The sequence below is a fragment of the Nilaparvata lugens genome, chromosome 12 (assembly GCF_014356525.2).
Source record: "Nilaparvata lugens isolate BPH chromosome 12, ASM1435652v1, whole genome shotgun sequence".
Classification (NCBI taxonomy): domain Eukaryota; kingdom Metazoa; phylum Arthropoda; class Insecta; order Hemiptera; family Delphacidae; genus Nilaparvata; species Nilaparvata lugens.
The window spans coordinates 3,909,261-3,932,524 of record NC_052515.1 but is presented as its reverse complement, the minus strand read 5'-3'; the positions used below and the strand labels follow the sequence as shown (position 1 = coordinate 3,932,524).

At 35.4% G+C, this 23,264-nt stretch overlaps 1 protein-coding gene across 3 annotated transcripts in view; it reads right to left on the bottom strand.

Moving 5' to 3' along the window:
• The window catches only part of LOC111044232 (beta-1,4-mannosyltransferase egh), a 91,488-nt gene that overhangs the window by 67,135 nt on the left and 1,089 nt on the right, over positions 1-23,264 (bottom strand). For all 3 annotated transcript variants that reach the window (XM_022329317.2, XM_039438723.1, XM_039438721.1), the window contains exon 2: positions 19,648-20,456. In XM_022329317.2, the coding sequence (XP_022185009.2) occupies positions 19,648-20,451 (804 nt within the window). In that variant the 5' untranslated portion in view covers positions 20,452-20,456. The remainder of the gene's footprint in view (positions 1-19,647; positions 20,457-23,264) is intronic.

The following is a 23,264-nucleotide window of genomic DNA, read 5'->3' as shown; positions in this document are numbered from 1 at the left end:
GACTCATTCATTGCTAGCACATTTGCCGTCATGTGTTCTGCATATCTATCACCAGATAACCATCAATTTATCATTATTATTAGCAACAGGAGTCAAATTTGTATTTATTACAACTGACAAATGATAATGTAGCAGAGTGACATCAACTATGTTCAGACCGCTAGTCATCAGTCACGTTCTTACATAACATTATCATTATTTTCTCCTTCTTCATCCTCTCTTTTTTCATCTTCATTATCATCCTCTCTTTCTACTTCATCGTCATCACTTCATTCTTCTGCATTCATCTTCTCTTTCGTCTACAATTTCTTCATCTTCTTGTTCTTCTTCTCCTTCTTTATTATCTCGTTCTTCTTCTTAATCATCATTTCATTCTTCTTCATTCATCCATCTTTCATCTTCTACTTTTTCATCATCTCGTTCTTCTTCTCCTCCATTATGATCTTGTTGTTTTTCTCGTTCATTATCCATTTCTTCTTATTTTTCACCTTGTTCTTATTCTCCATCATCATCTCGATCTTTTTCTGCTTCTTCATCCTCTCATTCTTCTTCTATCTCTTCATCAGCATCTCGTCCTCTTTCTCCTATAGTTAGCCTTCTTCTATTCCTCTCTCCTTCTTCTTTACTCCATCTAGAGCATCTCTTTTCACTCTCCAAATAAAACTTTCATCATAGAGAAAAGATACCGTTAATATATTACTTGATACTTGTATTATTTGTTTCTGCCTCATGCAATATTTCTTCAAATGTTATTTTTGTCTCTCCTATCAACATACACATCTCTTTCTCTCTCATCTTTTGGTAGAGAGTTAGTGGGGAGGATATTTTTAATATTCTTTCCGAAGAATGGACATTGATATGTCCAAAGCTCCGCCAATTTATGCAGATGCATAACAATATGATTATTATCTATAGTTATTATATTACAAATTGATTTTTCATAGCATATACAGTTCAATAATTATTTTCTTAGTCTATATTATGTAAATTCATCTATAATTTTGCTGTATTGTAAGCTATTGTATATAAGTGTATAAGCAGTATATATTGTAATCTACATAAATAAAGTACTCAATCAATCAATCAATCAATCTTTGAAACTTCTTGAATTCACATCTTCATTATCATCCTCTCTTTCTACTTCATCGTCATCACTTCATTCTTCTGCATTCATCTTCTCTTTCATCTACAATTTCTTCATCTTCTTGTTCTTCTTCTCCTTCTTTATTATCTCGTTCTTCTTCTTAACCATCATTTCATTCTTCTTCATTCATCCATCTTTTATCTTCTACTTTTTCATCATCTCGTTCTTCTTCTCCTCCATTATGATCTTGTTGTTTTTCTCGTTCATTATCCATTTCTTCTTATTTTTCACCTTGTTCTTATTCTCCATCATCATCTCGATCTTTTTCTGCTTCTTCATCCTCTCATTCTTCTTCTACTTCTTCATCAGCATCTCGTCCTCTTTCTCCTATAGTTAGCCTTCTTCTATTCCTTTCTCCTTCTTCTTTACTCCATCTAGAGCATCTCTTTTCACTCTCCAAATAAAACTTTCATCATAGAGAAAAGATACCGTTAATATATTACTTGATACTTGTATTATTTGTTTCTGCCTCATGCAATATTTCTTCAAATGTTATTTTTGTCTCTCCTATCAACATACACATCTCTTTCTCTCTCATCTTTAATAAATCCTTAGTTTTAATAACGAAATTAACATTTTGGTAGAGAGTTAGTGGGGAGGATATTTTTATATTCTTTCCGAAGAATGGACATTGATATGTCCAAAGCTCCGCCAATTTATGCAGATGCATAACAATATGATTATTATCTATAGTTATTATATTACAAATTGATTTTTCATAGCATATACAGTTCAATAATTATTTTCTTAGTCTATATTATGTAAATCCATCTATAATTTTGCTGTATGGTAAGCTATTGTATATAAGTGTATAAGCCAGTATATATTGTAATCTACATAAATAAAGTACTCAATCAATCAATCAATCAATCTTTGAAACTTCTTGAAATCTTCACATATTCTTTTTCACTTCCTCTTCTACCTTCTTCTCTTTCTATTTCATCTGCACCCTCTCTTCTTCTCCATCTCTTCACCCTTTTCTTTTTCCCTTATTATACTCCTTCCACTCATACAAAATCACAACCATACTTCTTCATCATATTCACTTATCTTTCACCTCAGCTTCAACGTCTCCTTTCTCTTACTCCCCTACCTCCTTCTTCACATTCTCTTTCATATTTACATTCTACTTAAATATCCGCTCTCTATGACAATTAATTCTTCATCTCTATCTTCCTCCTCTTCTTCAACTCATTCCATCTCTCTTCCTCCTTATTTTCTCAATAATTTTGTCCCGAATAACTACAACCAAACCTCTTCTTCACAGACTCTAACGCTGTGTCCCGAATAACTACAACCAAACCTCTTCTTCACAAACTCTAAAGCTGCGTACACATATTCGCGCTTCCAACCCGCACCGAGCACGCTCCTCCCTCGTACCGCCCTCGTACCACCATCGAACCACAGTCGCACTGCCCACGCACCCATCATGAACGTTACGGAAGATGTTAGATCTTCTCGCGTTCCCCGGTCGAACCACTGTTGCTCCCCGGTCGATCATCAATCGCTCTGCTGGAGTGACGTTCGGTTGCGGAGCAGAGCGACAGTCTGTACGCACCTTAACGTTGTGTATGTTATTAGTTGACAGCACTCATCAAGTAGATCTTCATTAGTACCGCTAGGAATACGATTATCCTCCTTACAACATTATTATTGTATAACAGCACGAAAGGACAGCTTTCTATATAAATATGATCTGTTACGATCCATTACTGTATAGTACATAGGATAGCATGTGGACCAGATAGATACACTGATTTAAGTGAACTCAACTCAGATGATAATATAGACCTACTACCGTATTACACTTGTTCAGTTTTTATAACTATTCTAAAATTTGATAGTCCTGTTATGTCACAGTCTTGTGGAACGGATGACATCAAACTATGCGCAGGTAATAGATTGGTACAACATATATACGCTGAAAACATAAACATAACCTATTTTTGGACAATTTCTATCTAAATTTGGGAAAGGAACCGTTTTGGGCTTTAAGCCTGTTGTTCCTTCCCCAATCATCCATAGTTGAGAAAGATATTATTGTATGTATCAATGTATAAATAAAAGTATTACAGGTCAAATCATCTCTCATAAACTCTCATCTCTCATTTGGTAGAGAGTTAGTGGGGAGGATATTTTTAATATTCTTTCCGAAGAATGGACATTGATATGTCCAAAGCTCCGCCAATTTATGTGGATGCATAACAATATGATTATTATCTATAGTTATTATATTACAAATTGCTTTTTCATATCATATACAGTTCAATAATTATTTTCTTAGTCTATATTATGTAAATTCATCTATAATTTTGCTGTATTGTAAGCTATTGTATATAAGTGTATAAGCCAGTATATATTGTAATCTACATAAATAAAGTACTCAATCAATCAATCAATAAACCTAATCATCATCCTACGCACAATCCTCGAGCTTATAAGGGCATCGACCTCAACAAAAAACCTACATTTGAATACAAGATAGTATTCATTAGAGTAGAAAATAATGTTGCAAATTTACGTGAACCGAAAATTAAATACAGTGATAGAATACAAGACTTGAGAGATGAACATGTTTAAAACTCATCATCTTCACTGCACGGATTAGGTTTATTTTACCTGATCCAGGAACCATCTTTTCCTCGGTGTTAATCTATTATCACAGAGAAACAATAGCATAAGTAGATATCCCATGGTATAGGGCGTTTATGTCGCAACTTTTACTGTTATCTCAAGCCGATAGTTCATGAAATTCTTTCCCGTGAAGCTGTGTGACACTGTTGTTCTCTCATACTGTGCCGTTCATACATTCTCACCCCAACAAAACAGTGAAAATCGACAATAATCGGCTTGAGATAACAGTAAAAGTTGCGACATAAACGCCCTATAACATGGGATATCTACTTACGCTATTGTTCCTCTACGCTATTATGTTCTATAATATAATAAATGAGAGAATTGGTTTATACACGTATGTGATAGGAAATTCACTAACGACGCATCATCACGTCCAACTACTCGACTGATTAACTTGAAATTTTGCATAAATATTCTCAATTTACCGAGGATAGTTATAGGCCTATTTCAAATTATTCAAGATTTCAGTAAGTCAGGTTTTCAGTTTGTCAAGTTTTTTATTAGATCCTTGCGGAGCACCTGCTAGTATAGAATAAACATAGTTGACCTAATCTTGAAGAATTTAGAATATGCCTATAACAGTCCTAGATAAATCAAGAATATCTATAAGCAAAATATCAAGTTAATCAGTTGAGTAGTTGAGACGTGATGATGCGTCATTCGTGAATGTCCTATCCCCTACGTGTATAAGCCAACTCTTTCTTCCATTATAGATAAATAACACATCAATGCTTCCGATGCCAACACTGTGAAGTAAAGGCAAGTTGTGCTCCCATTTGATGTAGAATTTGCATAGCAATTGACTGTTATCAGTGAGTGAAAGTGTCAACAGTGAACAGAATTTCTTATCAGCTTGGCAGTTTAATTTCCTCAAGTTCAGTCACACCCACACTAAGTACAGTGAGTAGAATTCACTTCAAACTGTCATCAATCATTCCAAATTGGACCAATGCTTCCCATTCCGCCAACGCTGACAGTATTCACTTAATCACACTATAAGTAACAAACTTGAAACTTGAGTGATACACTTCCTCAAGAGCTGGAATCAACCATTTTGAATAAATGCTTTTAGAGCATTTTGCAATCAGATTTCAATTAGGACTGAAGCTCTTAGGGTCTTATCTTTGTGGAAATGGAAACGATTAAGTAGGCCTAGTGGCCTACCATTCAATAATTACAAGCGAGACTGATTTTCGTTTATAGCCACAAAATTGGAATGAGTTTCCTACTTCTACTGTAAGAAACATTAGTGTATTTTACGTAAATTACAGTGATAATTTATTGGTTTTTGACAATATTCTATTATTTTACACAAACAAAAAACAGTTCTTGGGGAAAATCTAAAAAAAAACCTCTTATAGTGACTAGAGAGCTAGAGAGAGACTCGCTCGAAATGTAGCTGATTTTCTGTCAGCTATTGAAAGAAGTTATATTGAAAGCAGTGGTAAGCCAAGGGAAATAGTTAATTCAAGCACAGAATACACATAAGAAGGGAACTTCCAATCTACCCAATGTAATTCATAGTGCTCTAAGACGTCATCTTAAGGTGCGTTCAGATATACGCGCCGCGAACATGAGCAATTCACTTTTAATCAGCTGACTATATCTGTATTTTTACAGAAACGGTAAGATACAGATATAAAAAGCTTGGCATCAGCTGATTAAAAGTGAATTGCTCATGTTCGCGGCGCGTAAATCTGTACGCACCTTTAAAGGGAATTCGATGTTTCGCTAATTTCAAATCACACTCAAAATACTATGAGATCACACCAATTAAATCAATTCTAAAAAATATTCTAAATATTCTACTGTATATTAATTATTAAGTGATTGATGAAACTTTTATCAGTTCTTATACACTTCCTTGACAAGGTTTATAGAAGCTACTATCTATATCATTGCCACTCTAGGTGGCACATTGGCTAAATCTAAATTCCCTTTAAGATGGCGGTTTTGGAACACGATTCAAGACTTGATTCCTTGACAAAATTCTGGCCGAGTTTCCCTACTGTGCTTTATTGTGTTTCCCTAGTAGTTTCCCTACTGTGTATTCTGTGCTTTAAATCCCATTGAGTTGATAATTGCATCCAATGAATTAATAATCCAGCTGACAGCTGATTTGTGGATTGTTATGATAGATTACTACCACAATTTTTTTTTTGTAATGCGCTTTAAATGTCATCCTGTTATATCTTCAAAAAAGAATTAATAGGGGGTCAATTTTGTTGGCCAGCGAACTCGTTCTGTATAATGCTTCAAAGACTTGAAGTTGATTGAGGAAACCATTCAAGAGTTATCGTCGAACATATAAAGAAAATTCATGTCTTATTTGTTGAAAATTTATTTTCAAATGTGTTGAAAATTTGTCTGTATTTGTCTAGTAGATTTATTAAAACATTCAAAAGTTATCGTCAACTTTACTTACAAACAAACGGACAACGACTCGAGACTCCAGTCAAAAGTAGGAACTCCCTACGCTCGTTCAAATACACATCATGCAAACAACAAGTGATCGATCAAAGACAATGGACTACTGAATGAAAAAGACTAAGAAATTGTCAATATGAATATTTGACAAATATGAACATTCAATATGAATAATTACCACAATATCAACTTCTCAACTACACAAAAAACAATGGACTACGTCACAGAGTTCGATGAAATACGGAAAGATAGACCCACAATGAACATAAGTTGTGAGGTATAGTAGAGGCTACTACGTTATTTGACCTTACTTTTTATTCATAACCTACTCGAGTGAAGCCTACCTGTTAAACAATAGAATCTCTTCCGTGTTTACACTACCAACATGAGAATGAATCGAAATAATAGAAACAACCCGGCATAGAAATGACTGAATGAGAGTTTACGATCGAGCAGGTGACACGAGAAAACTTGACCTACTGAAATCTTGAAGGACTGAAAACAGGCCTATAACCATCCTCGGAAATTCAAAATCTTTATGCAACATTTAAAGTTAATCAGTTGAGTAGTTCAGACGTGATGATGCGTCATTCGTGAATCACCTATACCAGTACGTGTATAAGCCACTAGCCGTCAGGCTCGCTTCGCTCGCCATATCCGTCTAGCAAGGGGGCTCCGCCCCCTGGACCCCCGACTGGATCGTACAAAAATGAGATCAGCGGGCTCGCCTGCATTTTTCATTTGAGCATGCTTCATTCCATCAGAAAGTCAAAGCTGAGAAAGCGCAAAAAAACGCTGGAAAAACGCAGATTTTGGGCGTATCTTTGGCGTTATTTCAAATTCCTTCTAACACAACATTATTACACCCTAGCTTAGCTTCTGTACTAAATTTGAACAATTTCTGTTCATTTGTACTGGATAAATCTGATGAATAAGCAAAAACGCTAATTTTGGGCGTATCTTTGACGTTATTGCAAATTCCTTCTAACACAACATTATTACACCCTAGCTGAGCTTCTGTACTAAATTTGAACAATTTCTGTTCATTTGTTCTCGATAAATCTGAGAAAAAGCAAAAAACCGCTAATTTTGGGCGTACCTTTGGAAAATTTTCCAAATCCGTTCTTAGTGCGCCTCTAAAGGGCCAACTGAACATACCTACCAAATTTGAACGTTTTTGGTCCGGTAGATTTTTAGTTCTGCGAGTGAGTGAGTGCCATTTCGCTTTTAAATATATAGATTTCTTTTCTTCATTATAATATAGATTTCAAGTTAATTAGTCCAGTAGTTCAGACGCGACTATGCGACATTCGTGAATGTCCTGTCCCCAACATGCATAAGCCAACAATTCTTCTCTTTATTATAGATGATATTAGTAAAGTATCCTCTAACTATTTGAACTTTTAAACACCAAGAAAAAAAATTGAAACCATGTGAAGAAAATGTAATATAGTTGAATGATTACTGATATTGAAGCAAAATCCTCAAGTTTCATTCAAACACCGATAAGAGACTAATAAAGAAACAGAAAACGGCTTCAACAAACATTTGGACAACTTGCCAGAAAAGTTTATTCATCTAGTTTTCAATTAAGCACCTAGATAAACATCTCTGAAACTTCAGCCCCAGTTTATATCTATATATACTCTCATCTATAGTTAGAATCACTACAAGATGTTGGCATTCCTTTATTAATAACATCAATGAGTTATCTCATTCAATAAATTCTGACAGTTTAAAGTGAATCTCATTAGATATGTTTAGCCCCTTTATATTAAAAGTTCACTCAATCAGATAGCAATCAATTCTACACAGCAAAAACTTTCAATTTATTTTGATATTTTAGACGCCGAGTCAAGTTTTATCTCTAAATTTAGATTGAGCCGTCACCCAACTATTATTAATAGCTCGATCGACTTTCTATTTCGCTACGGTAATATAGCTGAGAATGTTTTGCGAATATTTAAATTGCTGGCGTGAACTTGCACCTGAAAAATAAATGCTGATGGAAGATCGGAAGCATGTGTTTCAAACTTGGTTCCCATCCAGTTTAGCTCAAGTTTAACGTAATCCAGGATTAAATGAAGCTTATTTTAACGTACTTATTTTAATGAGCAAGCCTTCATTCCAAGTTAAAACCACCAGCTGATCCAATCCCATTCAGACCTTGATGTTAGGTGCTGGAAAACGTTTGGCTTTCCGTTAGGACTGAACGTAATGTTAACTATAATATAATAAAGGATAGAATTGGCTTTTATACACGTACGGGAAGGGAAATTCACGAATGACGCATAATCACGTCTCAACTACTGGACTGATTAACTTGAAATTTTGCAAATAGATTCTTAATTCACCAAGGATGGTTATGGGCCTATTTTGAATTCTTCAAGAATTCAGTGGGTCAAGTTCTTAATTAGACCCTTGCGGAGCACGGGTTACATGCTAGTGTACAATATGAGGAAGAATCTTGAAGCCTGGCACTTGAAATTTATTGGATAGTAGTATTTTGGTACAAATCTCTTCACCTTTAAACAGGAATGAAAGTTGGATCATAACCCAATCAAGCTGACTGATTGTTTTCTAGTTTCATGAATTTCACTTTTTAGCTACTGAATACAATTTCTTCTCATGATGAAAAGAATGCCTATTCTCACGAAAAAAATTAAGCAATATTAAAATAGTTATTTGTGCAACTAGTGCGCAAAGTGACAGTTTGCTGCACCGAAAGAAACGTTTACTTGAATGGTTTCTTGAGTGCAGCAAACGAACTTTGCGCACGTATTTCACATTAAATTTTTCCTACAGTTACCATTGAATATGAAAAGTGGGTAATTATGGGTGAAATTCCCTGAAATCCATCAAATGTTTTTCTGTGTAATTTTATTATTAATATAAGCCTCAATTCATTTAAAATTGAATAATAATAATTGAATTATAATGATTAGTAATTCAATTGAAAATTTATGTGACTGCTTGAAGGGGGTCTATCTTATGTAAGCATTGAAATGACTATAATGAAGGCACATAATGGCAAGGCAACGCTGTTCTCCACTGCCATTATAACGTGGGCCTCACTATGAGTATTACCAACTTAATTTTGATTTTGCTGCACTGGTGCTCCATATAACCTACTAACTATTTTGCGTTGTCATGCTGCAAATCTGGAGTATGCAAAGTACTCACTTTGCGCACTAGTGCGGAAAACTGATTCTTTGCGGCCTGCAATCAGTGCACAAATGGTCACTTTTCAAGGTATCTGTAGGAAAATATATTGAGTACAGTAGAACGTCAATAATCCGGACTAATTGGGACCGGACTCCATCCGGATTATCGAAATTACGTTAAAAAAACGGTCAGCACGCACTATTCAAGAAACAAAGCTGTTAAAATTGCATATACAGTATTCAATTATTGGTAGGTAGAGTATAAGGTACTGTATATACATTAAAAACACGTTTTAAAGCACTGTATCGTATTTTATTTACAGCAACATGTGTACAACGCACAGTAAAAACACCAGACACTACAAATTTCAGTTTTTGAAAAAAATCTGTGATTGTCTTTCGAACTGCGGGTAGTGGTTCGTTTTTTTCAGCTAAGTCCTTAATTCGTATTATTCGTAATTTTATTTCTTGCCAGAGACGAATCCGGATTATTGACGGTCCGGATTTTTGACGTCCGAATTATCGAAGTTCTATTGTATATTAATTCTAGGCGAAACAGAGAGAAACGGGATCCTAGATAGAAAGTTTCATAGAAGAAAAGGTCACACATTTAGATACGAGTATTTTCTACTTCCTAATCAAACAAAATTCGTACAAATCAAATTCAAAATGTCGATAGACCATTCCCTTATGGTGACTTTGAATTTAAGTTAGGCCTAACTGTTGAAATTAGAAAAGCATTTTATGTTTTAAAACACTATTCAATGTAAACAGAATCATAGAATAGACAAGTTAGAAGTTTTCTAGTAAGTTAGAACAATCTAGAAGTAAGTATAGAAGTTTTCTCTGACAGAATGTATGAGAAAAAAGTTTATGAATGAATTCAATTACAGTACGCTACAAAACACACCCAATATTCAGTTAAACAAATTCAAGTCCTAGTTCATTCATCAGCTAGACAACCCCATATACCAGCATAAAACAGCCACATTGATTCATGTCCTATATTATCAACTCCTCAAACGATCTATACATCTATACTTGTCTACAGTTAGCTTATTGAGTTGTAGACCAAAATATATAGCCTACAATTAATAGTAGGGGAGCCCACATCACCACAACAGCGCTATAGATATACTAACAGACACAATAATCAACTTGATACCAATAAAGGCCCGCACGCTCTCAATAAATATAAATTTACACAATACACACATACATGTGCTGTATTTATAGATAGCGCCCAATGCAGTTGGGCTCACACACAGACTGCAGACAGCATGAATTGGAGCAGACAGTGATCTGATGAATTCAGTTTCAAGCTCTGGCAGAGAATAGAATGGAATTGTGGGATGGAAGGGGGAGTGATTGACTTGTTTGGGGGAGAAAAGAAAGGGAAAAAGGGAGAAAAGGGAGGGAAAAGTAATCGAAACGTCTTGAGGATCGTGTGAACAATGGAGTCGATTAAATGGAGGTTGTCATGACATTCGGTTGGAAACTTTTTGGATGCCAAAGATAATGATAGCTGATAAATGTCGGTCCTTCTTTTTCTTCACATTTTTTCAATGTTTTCCCTTCTCTTTTCGTTTTACTACACATCACCCACTCCAGCCCTTTCTACTTTCTCTTTCTTCTCATTCATTATTTATTTATCACATTGTGTACAAATACTTGAGATGAGGAAAGGCACAACAGGCTCATGCCCAAAACTGTCCCATTTCCAATTTATACTATACTATCCAAATCAAAATGTTGGTTATATCACTTTCACTTTTCAAAATACAATTTACGCTTTTCAATACTCAGATAAACAAGTAAATTTTGAATCAAATAAACACTACTCCTCATACTATTCATTCCACTCCTTTTAATTCATAATCTTTATTCGTTTATTTATTTGACAGTGTAGGAACTCACAGGAAAACTCCATAAATTTGCTCACTGATAATTATATCGATAATTTTTTTCTACTGATTTTTATATCGACTGATTAATCGATAATTTAAATCGATATATATCCAAATGCTTTCTTCTTTTCTTTCATGTTCCATCAATAATATTAATCCTAATTATTATTAAACGAAAATCCCAGTTAAATGTTGTATATCACCCAGAAGACAATATTGACAACAGGGTAAACAGCTGGATGGAAATTCGATGAGCACTACTATACAAAAAAATATTTGTCAGCCCGGGAATCGAACCCAGTACCTACCTCCTAATGGAATAATAATAATTATTCATTAATTGCATTTGAACAAATGCAACTTCCAATATTAATCCTCTTAAATTCTTGTTCTAACATATCATATTTAATTATTCTATTCCAGAAATTCTTTCATTATTTACCTCCCTTCACATTCTACCAATAGCCTACTTCTTCTATCCTGCTCATTGTCTTCCATCTTTCTCTTCGTTCGTTCTTTCTTTCCCTTTCATCCATCTGTCTCCCTCCATCGTTCTCCTGCTCAATTGTTCCCTACCTTCACATTCTCCAAATATTTATTTATTTATCACATTGTATACAAATACTTGACATTCCCCCTCTTCTCATTCTCTGTCTACTTAGGCTAGGCGCACACCAGTTAGTCAAGACAAGACAAAACAAGACATGATCAGACACGTTTAGTCACAATACTTCACATAGTTGCTTATGAAGACATGTCTAATTGCAATGACTAATCAGTGTGAGTTGCGTCATAAACAACAATGTGAAGTATCTTGTGACTAAACGTGTCTGATCATGTATTGTCTTGTCTTGACTTGACTAACTGGTGTGCGCCCAGCCTTAGTCTAGACACACACCAGTAAGTCAAGACAAGACATGATCAGACACGTTCAGTCACAATACTTCACATAGTTGCTTATGAAGACTTGTCTAATTGCAATGACTAATCAGTGTGAGTTGCGTCATAAACAACAATGTGAAGTATATTGTGACTAAACGTGTCTGATCATGTCTTGTCTTGTCTTGACTAACTGGTGTGCGCCCAGCCTTAGTCTAGACACACACCAGTAAGTCAAGACAAGACATGATCAGACACGTTCAGTCACAATACTTCACATAGTTGCTTATGAAGACTTGTCTAATTGCAATGACTAATCAGTGTCAGTTGCGTCATAAGCAACAATGTGACTAAATGTGTCTTATCATGTCTTGTCTTGACTAACTGGTGTGCACCCAGCCCAACTCTTCCTTCCTTCAATACTTTTCTTTTCTCTCCCTAAAAACCTTCAACTTTTATCCAGATGAAATGAACTGAGAGATTGTATTTCATTGGGATGAGTGACAGCATCCAATATGGATTTTCACTTTTATTTTTATTGCAACAAAAATAATAAAATCTTAGATTGTTTCAATGAGAAATGAAATATAACATCCATTACAATAAGTCACAAAACTCCAAAAATCCAGCAACAAAACTGATAAACTATAGCAACAAAAATTTTAAAATTTCAAACAGTATTTCAACGACCAATGAAATATCACATCCATTACAACAACATCAACAAAACTCCAACATTCCAACAACATAAAATGATCAAAATTAAAACAGACAACAACTCAAGACAACTGAAAAGTAGTAACTCGCTACGCTCGTGGCGTATCATATATGTCAAGAAATTATAAAATTTCAACACAGTGTTTTATATAAATAAATGATACAATTTCAAACAGTGTTTTAACGAACAATGCATATCATTCACCAGTCGGATGTTAGCGTGAATTTAGGCACGATTGGAAATTTATTCATTGGGGTCAAGGAGAAGCTAAACACTACTGAGTCTACTGAACACTCACCTAATTAAAAATACTACGACAAACGTATATTTCCACCATTCTAGCTGACAGCAGACGATAACAGCATTAACATGACTGTTAAATAGCTATAGTGAGGTCCACGTTATAATGGCAGTATTTGATCAACATTGGTATTGCTATCTTTGTCTATCATTCGACAAAGCAGATAGCGCTATCCTTCTCTAGCTTCGCAACGATTCCAGATAATTTTCAACAATGTAGGAATAATATATATAACAAAACAATGCAATCTCAATTAGGAAAATTCATGATCTAATCATTGAAAAATATATGATCTTCACAAAAATACTTTAATTTTAGACATGAATGGATTTATTATTACATCACATATACCGGTATCAGCTGTAGAAGTTAGTGGTAAGGCAGACAATCGGCAACGTTGTTCTATCTTTCTCCACTGCCATTATAACAAGGACCTCACTATACTAGTTATAGACAATAATCCACTCCCCACGCATGCGTATACAAGGATTAGCATTGATGATACTCTGATGAAGAGACAGAGAGAGAAAGAAAGAGTGTGTGAGAGAGAGATAGAAAAGTTGTGGAAAGAGAATGTGGAAATGTAGAAAGTATAACCAGGTCAACGACCTTCATAACATTCTTTTCTAACGAAACATTATAATTAGTTTTAATGATTACAATTTACATATTCCAAACTTACAAAATTAGGCCTACTAGTAGACATAAATTTTTAGCATATTTGATGAGGTTATTCATTGTGGATTGTTTGCGGAATCATTTCGTTAACTATCAACTACATTTTTGCTAACACCAATTTTTTATATTTTTATAAAAGAAAATCATACATGATTGAGAGAATCAAAAATCATTTATGTGAGAATCAAAACGCTAAGTTTTGTATCGTTGGGTATGGTTGTCATATATTTATTTATAAATTGATAGAAAGATACAATATCATTCTCAACTAAGTTAATTTGCAAAAACATTTGCAAAATTACTCAAAAATTTCCAATTTGTGGAGATCTGAGTGGAATATTTATGTTTTTAATTAGTTTTTGAACATCAAAATTTAAAATTTTTAGTTTAGTCATTAGTTTTGAAGTGAAATCTTAACCTCATTCTTTTTGAAACTTTCATTTGTAAAAATTTGGGAGAAGACAGTTGAAAAGTGAAATCTTAACCTCATTCTTTTTTGAAACTTTCATTTGTAAAAATTTGGGAGAAGACAGTTTTGGACTGTGCCTGTTGTCTTCTCCCAATCATATTATATTGTAATTATAATTATGATTTGTGATTGTCAATGAAATAAATAAACTATGAATGATTGGGAAAGGAATATCTAGAATAGGAGTCGCAGGTACGAATGAATTTCCTGAGTATGGAATGAAAATAGTATGAAATGAATATGAGTACGCCAAGTACCTTATATATATCATAGATCCGTTAAAAATAAAATCACGGTTAAATTTAAAACAAGTTACATCCAATCAATTCTTCTTCTCCAAGACCCACAGAAACATTCAAATTTATAACGAAGTCCTTACTAGTCTTTTGATAAATAAAACTGGGGTCCAACAGAATCAGAAAACGTATCCTGTACAGTGAAAACTATTTCTATCAGTTTTAATGGGACTATTAATACTAACTTGGCCGAGCTGAGTGGGAATAGTCCCATAAGAACACATGGAAATAATATTTTCACTGTACCGAACATATTCACTGATACTGTGCGAATCCAGCTTCACCCGCATTGTGATAACCTGATTAACGGTGATGTAACCTTACCAATTCAAATTTCCAATTCGGATAATTTCTATTTTTAGGCCGTCAATCATGTATTGGTTTCTCGTGATTTCACCCAACAACTCTATTGAATCATCTCTAGTTTTCTGTGTATTCTTCAAATTGGTTATACAGTAGAAGATTTCTACATTGTTGACCGAGCGAAGTGAGGTCTAAGATTCAAGTCGACGGTTTGAATGTTTAAATGTTTATATGTTGCGCATTTACGGCGAAACGCGGTAATAGATTTTCATGAAATTTGACAGGTATGTTCCTTTTTAAATTGCGAAAATCAGACTATAGAATTATTCATCATAAATCAGCTGTCGAGTTGACTATAAATTGCATGCAATTCAATACGGTATCTCAATGTAACTTGGTAAAAAATTAGCAGCTGTGTAGACTATAAATTGCATGCCTCATTGAATGCAATTTTTATGCACTATTAAATAGGATGCAAAGAACTTATAACAGCTCGTCTGGGCGCCTAGATGTCTTCTGGTTTTCTCGCGCTAAATTCCGGAAAGCGTTATATTTATGATAATTAAATCTTGTGTAAGCATGATCTGATCAAATAAGTAGTTAGTGTATCAGTGTGGATGTGCTTATGGTTTGGGACGTCGTTATAACTGCGCGAGATCTACTGTTCACAGAACTACTAGTTAGAAAACGATCTGGCAACCTTGTTGAGACAAAAAAGGATAGCGCTATCTGCTTTTTCGAATGATAGACAAGGATAGCAACACCAATGTCAATCATACACTGCCATTATAACGTGGACCTCACTATAGAAGATTGACTATGATGAGATATTTCGTAGACCCAGTAAATTTTCTTATTTCATATTTCGTAGTGGATGAGTAAAATAGTGCTGGCCTTTGATCGGAGATAAAATCAGTTGTGTTTTATGAGACTGGAAGGCTATCAGGGTCACGAATTCCATTCCCATGATACATTACTCATTGATCAGGCGGTTTTCGAATACAAATTGGTAGAATCTGGTGATTTTCCCTGATTAATCAAAATGTGTGTTTTTTGTTATAACTTACAATCATGTTCTGTCAAGATGATTGAGTTGAATCATTGGGGATTTTTTCAACTTTAAATGATCTTTCACTTCGTTAGCATTACTTATAATGCTTCTCATTTAACCAAAGTTTGAAGTTTGAATTCAGCTATTAGATAAACCGGTATCAGTTATCCTCTTTAGAAGGCAGTGGCAAGGCAGAGAATCGGCAACACTGTTCTCCTTGTTCACTGCCATTAGGCCTATAATGTGGACCTCACTATATGTTTTCCAAGTTCTGTCAAAATTATAGGGTTGCCAAATGAATTGAAGACATTGGAAAACTTTAGTCAATTTAAAAATGAACTTAAAAAATTCTCACAATAAGGCCATATTAAGCTGCGTACACATACACGCTCTTCCAACCCGCACCGAGCACGCTCCTCCCTCGTACCGCCCTCGTTCCTCCATCGAACTACAGTCGCGCCGCCCACGCACCCATCATGAACGTTACGGAAGATGTTAGATCTTCTCGCGTTCCCCGGTCGAACCATTGTTGCTCCCCGGTCGATCATCAATCGCTCTGCTGGAGTGACGTTCGGTTGCGGAGCAGAGCGAAAGTCTGTACGCACCTTTATAGTTTACAAGAATACTTTGAGGAAAGAATCTCACCACACCGACACCGGGAACCATGATAAGGAAATTGAGCTCTACTATACTAGTAGTTCTGTGAACATTAGACCTAACGCAGTATTCTCATCCACAAGTACCTGATTGAAACTATAGACCTTATGGAAATACAGCAATAGACTGGCTTCTCCACACATCTGTGTAATCACTTGTCAGCTGATTTATGATGAATAATTCTATAGTCTGATTTTTACTCTAATATTGGCGTATGAAGGAGGCTCCTTTTTTTTTATATTATCCTTGAAATGCAAAATTTTCAAAAACCTTGTATATACGTTGACGCGCAATTAAAAAAGGAACATATCTGTCAAATTTCATGGAAATATATTACCGCGTTTCGCCGTAAATGCGCAACATATAAACATTTAAGCATTTAAGCATTCAAACATTCAAACATTAAGAGAAATGCCAAACCGTCGACTTGAATCTTAGATCTCACTTCGCTCGGTCAATGATGAATAATTTGACGACCACGGCGCAAACGCGCTTCCAGTGGAAGAATATCAAGTATCAAGTAAGTAAGTGAATCACTGGGGATTTGTTAATCAGTACTCTATACTCTATCATGTAGGCAATGTACTGTATCACACTGTAAATGTACCTAATGCATAATCTGTACGCTATCATGTTTTGTTGATTTTTAATCTATTCTATTCAATTTCTGTCAAAATTATTCTCTTTTCTTCCACTTGTACAAACATTAATCATAGAAGCGATTGGATTCATTCAGTTGGATTTTGTTGATTTATTTTATTGGGCTGTAGTCTCTGCTATAGCTTCCATAAAGAGGTTAAAATAATATCTAAGAGGCTTCCATAGCTAATCATAAAGAGGTTATATCTACTTTTGAATTGTTACTACCAGGTGATTTTTTAGTCCTGTTACCCTATTTTTAATACATGGTAATTTTTCCCTAATAAAGGGAAATTTTGGTTTTTTGCACGAAGTTGGTAGCCCTACTCACTCAGTATACACAAGGCAGTGCGAGTTTATTCCTTAAGCTGTGTAACATTCTGTGATGATTCCGGTCGTGTTATGAACAGAATGTCTTTTACCATAGAACAATGTTTATGGTTTATGGCCTCCAAAGTCTCCAGACTTCACATCCCCTGATTACTTTTTGTGGGGCTACATTAAGTCTGAGGCCTTCAAAAACAATCCTCACAATATTGATGAACTGAAAGCCAATATAACAGACTTAATCACGAATATTTCCAATATAACTCTGAAAAAGGTTTCTGCTAATATGGTGAAAAAAGTCCGAGCATGTATAACCTCAATGGGTGGACATTTTGAGCATATGGTGTAATAATTTCAAGTAACTAAGAAATGTGAGTAATAAAATGTCAATTTTCTTTTGCAAATAACAAATATTATTTTTTTATTAATACCCAAATTTCCGTTTATAAATTACATAAAAAATTGGGTAACAGGACTAAAAAATCACCCTAATATTCCCAGTTAAGAAACGTTTTCCCAATAGCGGTTGAGCAACGAAAAAGCTTCCAATAGTTTTTGTTTTCAGGTGTCACTTCCGAGAGCTTCCAACAGTAGCCGACAGCTCTTTTTATAAAGGGGACTTTTCATTAAACATGTTTTTTGAATTTTCAACTATTTCGTCTGCAACTAGTGCTATTCTTCTTCTTCTTCTTCTTCTTCTTCAATTACTTCTGAGCCTTAATTTCGCCCTTCTAGGCCCATTGACTGTTTGAATGATATATTCAGGTGAGGGAACTTCCGTTAGGGAGTTCCAATAAAAGCGATACGAATATTATTATTAATCATAGAAAGAAGATAGCATTAAGAAGATAGAAAGAAGATCGGCCATTTATCGACTACTGTCTATTATTAGGCCAATTTCACACTCATTCGGTTCGTTTCGTTTTCGGTTTGTTTTCGGCAAATTCCGATAAGTGTGAAACGGTAATTCGGTTTGAATTCGGTACCGAATAGAAACCGCATAGAACCGAACGCCCATTTGACTCTAATAAATTCCATCAGGTTTCAATTCGTTGCTAGCGAGAGGCTACTTTCACACACTTTCGGTTCGTTTCGTTTTCGGCAAATTCCGATAAGTGTGAAACGATGATTCGGTTTGAATTCGGTACCGAATAGCAACCGCATAGCACCAAACGCCCCCTCGACACGAATAGGTTTCATCATATTCGAATTCGTTGCTAGGGAATCAGGAAAAAACAAAGTCTTTTACACACGCTTGCCTTTTTTGTTTTTATTTAAACCTGATATCGTGATTATCTGTTTCAAAATTTTCCAAGTCAAAATCATAGGCCTATGGTCAATTCATTTCTGTTAGTTCACAGGAACATTTTTTTCTCAATGAATAGTTTTCTAAAAAAAATGAAAGATATAAATTAAAACTCAGGGAGAATTTTTATTTTTCCACGAATATAACATGATTTCATCAATGGAGAGAAGAGATGAAGTTTATATACCATGTGTCAAAACAAGGAACACATTTTCAATTTAAAAAAATAATCTCTCTGAACATCCAAAATTAACATAATCAAAAAGAAACTATTTAAATAATTCACAATTTTCAATAAAATTTAAAATTTTGTTGTTCAAGAAATAACATCTTACAATTTAACAGCAGCTGTTATGTTTAAATATACCAGCATGAACTGTGAAAATGCAAACACAGCTGTATTTGAGAAGAAAATACCTAATTAAAACCGTACGAATTAAAACCTGACATGTATGAAAGCCTCATTCGTTTTCGGTAACGAACCGAACCGAACCGAATGAAACCGAATGCGTGTGAAGCTAGCCTTACAGTTTTGCTGGGGTTAGAGTGTACGAACGGCACAGTATGAGAGACTACCAGCGTTTAATAGCTTCACGACATAGAACTTCTTGGACTATGGGTTTGAGTTAACAGTGAAATTTGGAACATAAAACCCTATACCATGGGATATCTCCTTATGCTATCTTTTCTCTATGGTACAGGTATATAATTAAAATTGATGAATAGATAGAAAATGCAACATACCTGTGTAACAACATACGACCCCTTCCAGCTAAGCAGTGGTTTATGGAACATTGAGAACTGCAACCTCAGCTTGCCCATGTCATCCGCCACCCGGAAACTATCTGCCAACGTTGTCACCCAGTTCACCACCTCCTCGTTAGCATACGTGATCAACCCCTGCCCGAAATGGTGCTTCCCATCCAACACGAAATTCAAAATCCCGCGCACCGAATTCTCAGTTAACAGCGTCTCCTCGTCTAGATGCACTATCCAATCTGTATCCGCTAACATGTTCACATCATCCTCTAAACAATACTGTAGGGCACGAGCTTTGAAAAGAGCTCCAGATTTAGTTTTATAGGTGGTCGGCACAACCACTTCTCGTATCCTACGATGTACCGGGAGTCCCACCCGTTTATCTGTTACAACTTCTAGTAAAAAATTCTCCAACCCCGCTTCAGTGCATTTCGCCATGTTACGTTCCACATTCGCTTTTACTAGTTGCGGGAAATCACCCCTAGTCACAATCCTGATACAGATGAACGGAGCTAGCAACGGGGAGCCCTTGAGGGTCACTTTATCGGGGAACGCGTTGTAGAGAGTCAACCCCGCGAAGTTTAGCAGAACTTGAGGCAACGGGAGGAACGTGAGAAGTCTTAGGAAGTAGAGTAGAGAGCAACCGAGATACCCGTAGCGTTGCCATGGGTCGAAATCGAGGGAACTGTCTGTGGTGAGTCGGACTCCACCGGTGAATAGTTCGAAGACGACGATAACTCCGATCAGTAGAAGGCAGTGGAGGGAGTGTTTCGCTCTGCTGCTCAACATGATTTCTGAAACAAAAAATACAACTAAATTAATCATATGTTTATTTTAAATACACAATTATTGATTAAAATGAAAATGTGTTTGATTTTACATTTCATTAAACCTATTTTTACCAAGATGAACTATAGAGAAAAGATATCACAAGAAGATACCCCATGGTATAGGGCGTCTATGTTCCAATTTTCTCTGTTAACTCAAGCCGATTGTCCTAGTAGTTGTTTTTGTGAAGCTATGTGACGCTGGTAGTCTCTCATACTGTGCCGTTCTTACACTCTCACCCCAACAAAACAGTAATGATAGATAGTAGTAGACAGTAATTGGCTAGAGTTAACAGGAATCGGCTTGAAATTTGGAACATAAACTACCCATACCATGGGATATCTACTTATGCTATCTTTTTCTATGGTTGATCTATAGAGAAAAGATAAAGACATAAGAAGCTATAGGAACAGGACAAATTGAAGATAGCCCTGAAGAGCTACCTGATAACCAGGCAATTCTACTCTGTGGAGGAATTTCCGCAGAATGATGGCCACGACGCGACCACGTTACCAGTGGGATGAAAACTAGTATCAAGGAAGATATCCCATGTAATTGAAATAGATATGCCATGGTATAGGGCGTTTATGTTCCAAATTTCACAGTCAACTCAAGCCGATAGTCCAAGTAGTTATTTTTTGTAAAGCTATGAGACGCTGGTAGTCTCTCATATTGTGCCATTCTTAAGGTGCGTACAGATATACGCGCCACGAACATGAGCAATTCACTTTTAATCAGCTGACTATATCTGTATTTTTACAGAAACGGTAAGATACAGATATAAATTATTGATTATCTGTATTTTTACAGAAACGGTATACGATATAGATATAAAAAGCTTGGCATCAGCAGATTAAAAGTGAATTGCTCAAGTTCGCGGCGCGTAAATCTGTACGTACCTTTACACTCTCACTCCAACAAAATAGTAATTATACTCTTGAATAGTTCTGTTGTCGTTGCCAAGGACTGGGGTCTCCAGATAGGCACTGACAAAATTTATAAGCAGTAGTGGACAGTAATCGGTTATTTTTTGTGAAGCTATTTGACGCTGGTAGTCTCTCATACTGTGCCATTCTTACACTCTCACCCCAACAAAATAGTAATTATACTCTTGAATAGTTCTGTTGTCGTTGCCAAGGACTGAGGTCTCCAGATGGGCAGTGTTGAAAATTGTAGACAGTAGTGGACAGTAATCGGTTATTTTTTGTGAAGCTACGTGACGCTGGTAGTCTCTCATGTTGTGCCATTCTTACACTCTCATCCCAACAAAATAGTAATTATACTAGAATACTTGTCGTTGCCAAGGACTAGGGGTCTCCAGATAGGCAGTGACAAAAATTACAGACAGTAGTGGACAGTAAACGGCTTGAGTTGACAAAAAATCGGCTTTAAATTTGGAACATAAACGACCTATACAATAGGATATCTTCTTATGCTATCTTTTCTCTATGGTACAACCATAAAGACAATCACTCTCCCATGGTATAAGTCCCATGGTCGTTTATGCTTCAAATTTCAACCCGATGGTTTGTTAAATCAAGCCGACTAGTGTCTACTATTTCTGTTTTATTGAGGTGAGAGTGTAAGAACGGCACAGTATGACTACCAGCACCACATAGTTTCACGAAAAAGCGCTAAGTTATATAGTTGAATTAAAAGAGCTTCCGACTTGGAGGCATATGCGGAGCAAAGATATGGAGAACCATTTCATCCAATTAGAGTGATGAGTAGTCATAGAGACAAGCGCGGTTGCCAAGTTGTCGAAACAGGCTCAGTCGATGCAGTGCTTTCTGGGAGCATATTCTGAGAGGAAACTAGGTTTGAGTATAATGTCATAAATACTTACTAAAAACTACAGAACGCCTTAAACTTTAGCAAGGAAACATCGCGATTGCTGTATCCCTACTCTTCTATGCTCCGCATATCGCTCCAAGTCGGAATATATTTTAATTCAACAAAAGGGCTATCAGATGAGTTTACAGTGAAATTTGGAACATAAACGCCATGTGATATCTTCTTATGCTTTTCTCTATGGTTGAATATGTGTTCAGAGATGTTGTAGAATCTTTCCATGATGAAATAAAGACAAAATATGCTGTCTCAATCGAAACCTCTTCAACTGAAGATGATACCTAGAGCTTGATGATGTGTATGAATAATCAATTGAATGGTTGACTACTTAGGATCAGCTCCGCTAACAGAAAATTTACAACTTATACCAATTTCAGAGGTTCATAATCCAACCCAGAATGGTCTATCTTTTCTTAGTTCCTTTAAAAAGTTTAAATTGAGTATCATTAAAAAAAATAGGTCTCAAAGGATTGTAAAAAACATACCTAATTGATCTGAGAAAATGCAAATAGAAAAATCATATTGTATACCGTAACTTAAGTTATATCATCATTCCTTCACAATTTGGGTGTCGTAGGAAAATCAGACTAAAAGAAACGTTTAAAGAAAATTGATCTGAGAGAATGTAAATAGAAAAAAGCATACTGTATTTGCTTTTTCATTCAGAATCATGTAAAATAGAAATAATTCTAATTAAGTTTAAGATAATTGAAATAAAATTACACTTTAAATAGAAACAATATAATTCATAATTCAAGGTTGTGTAAAGTGATATTATTTGTTTGGCATTATTAAGGCTAATGCAATAACCTTGGTTGGCGATCAAGAACGCTAATTTGTAAAAATAACTTATTAGGTTATGCAAATCTATAGCCTAACTTAGGTACAAAAAGGAGTCAGTGTTATCAGATGAATAACAATTA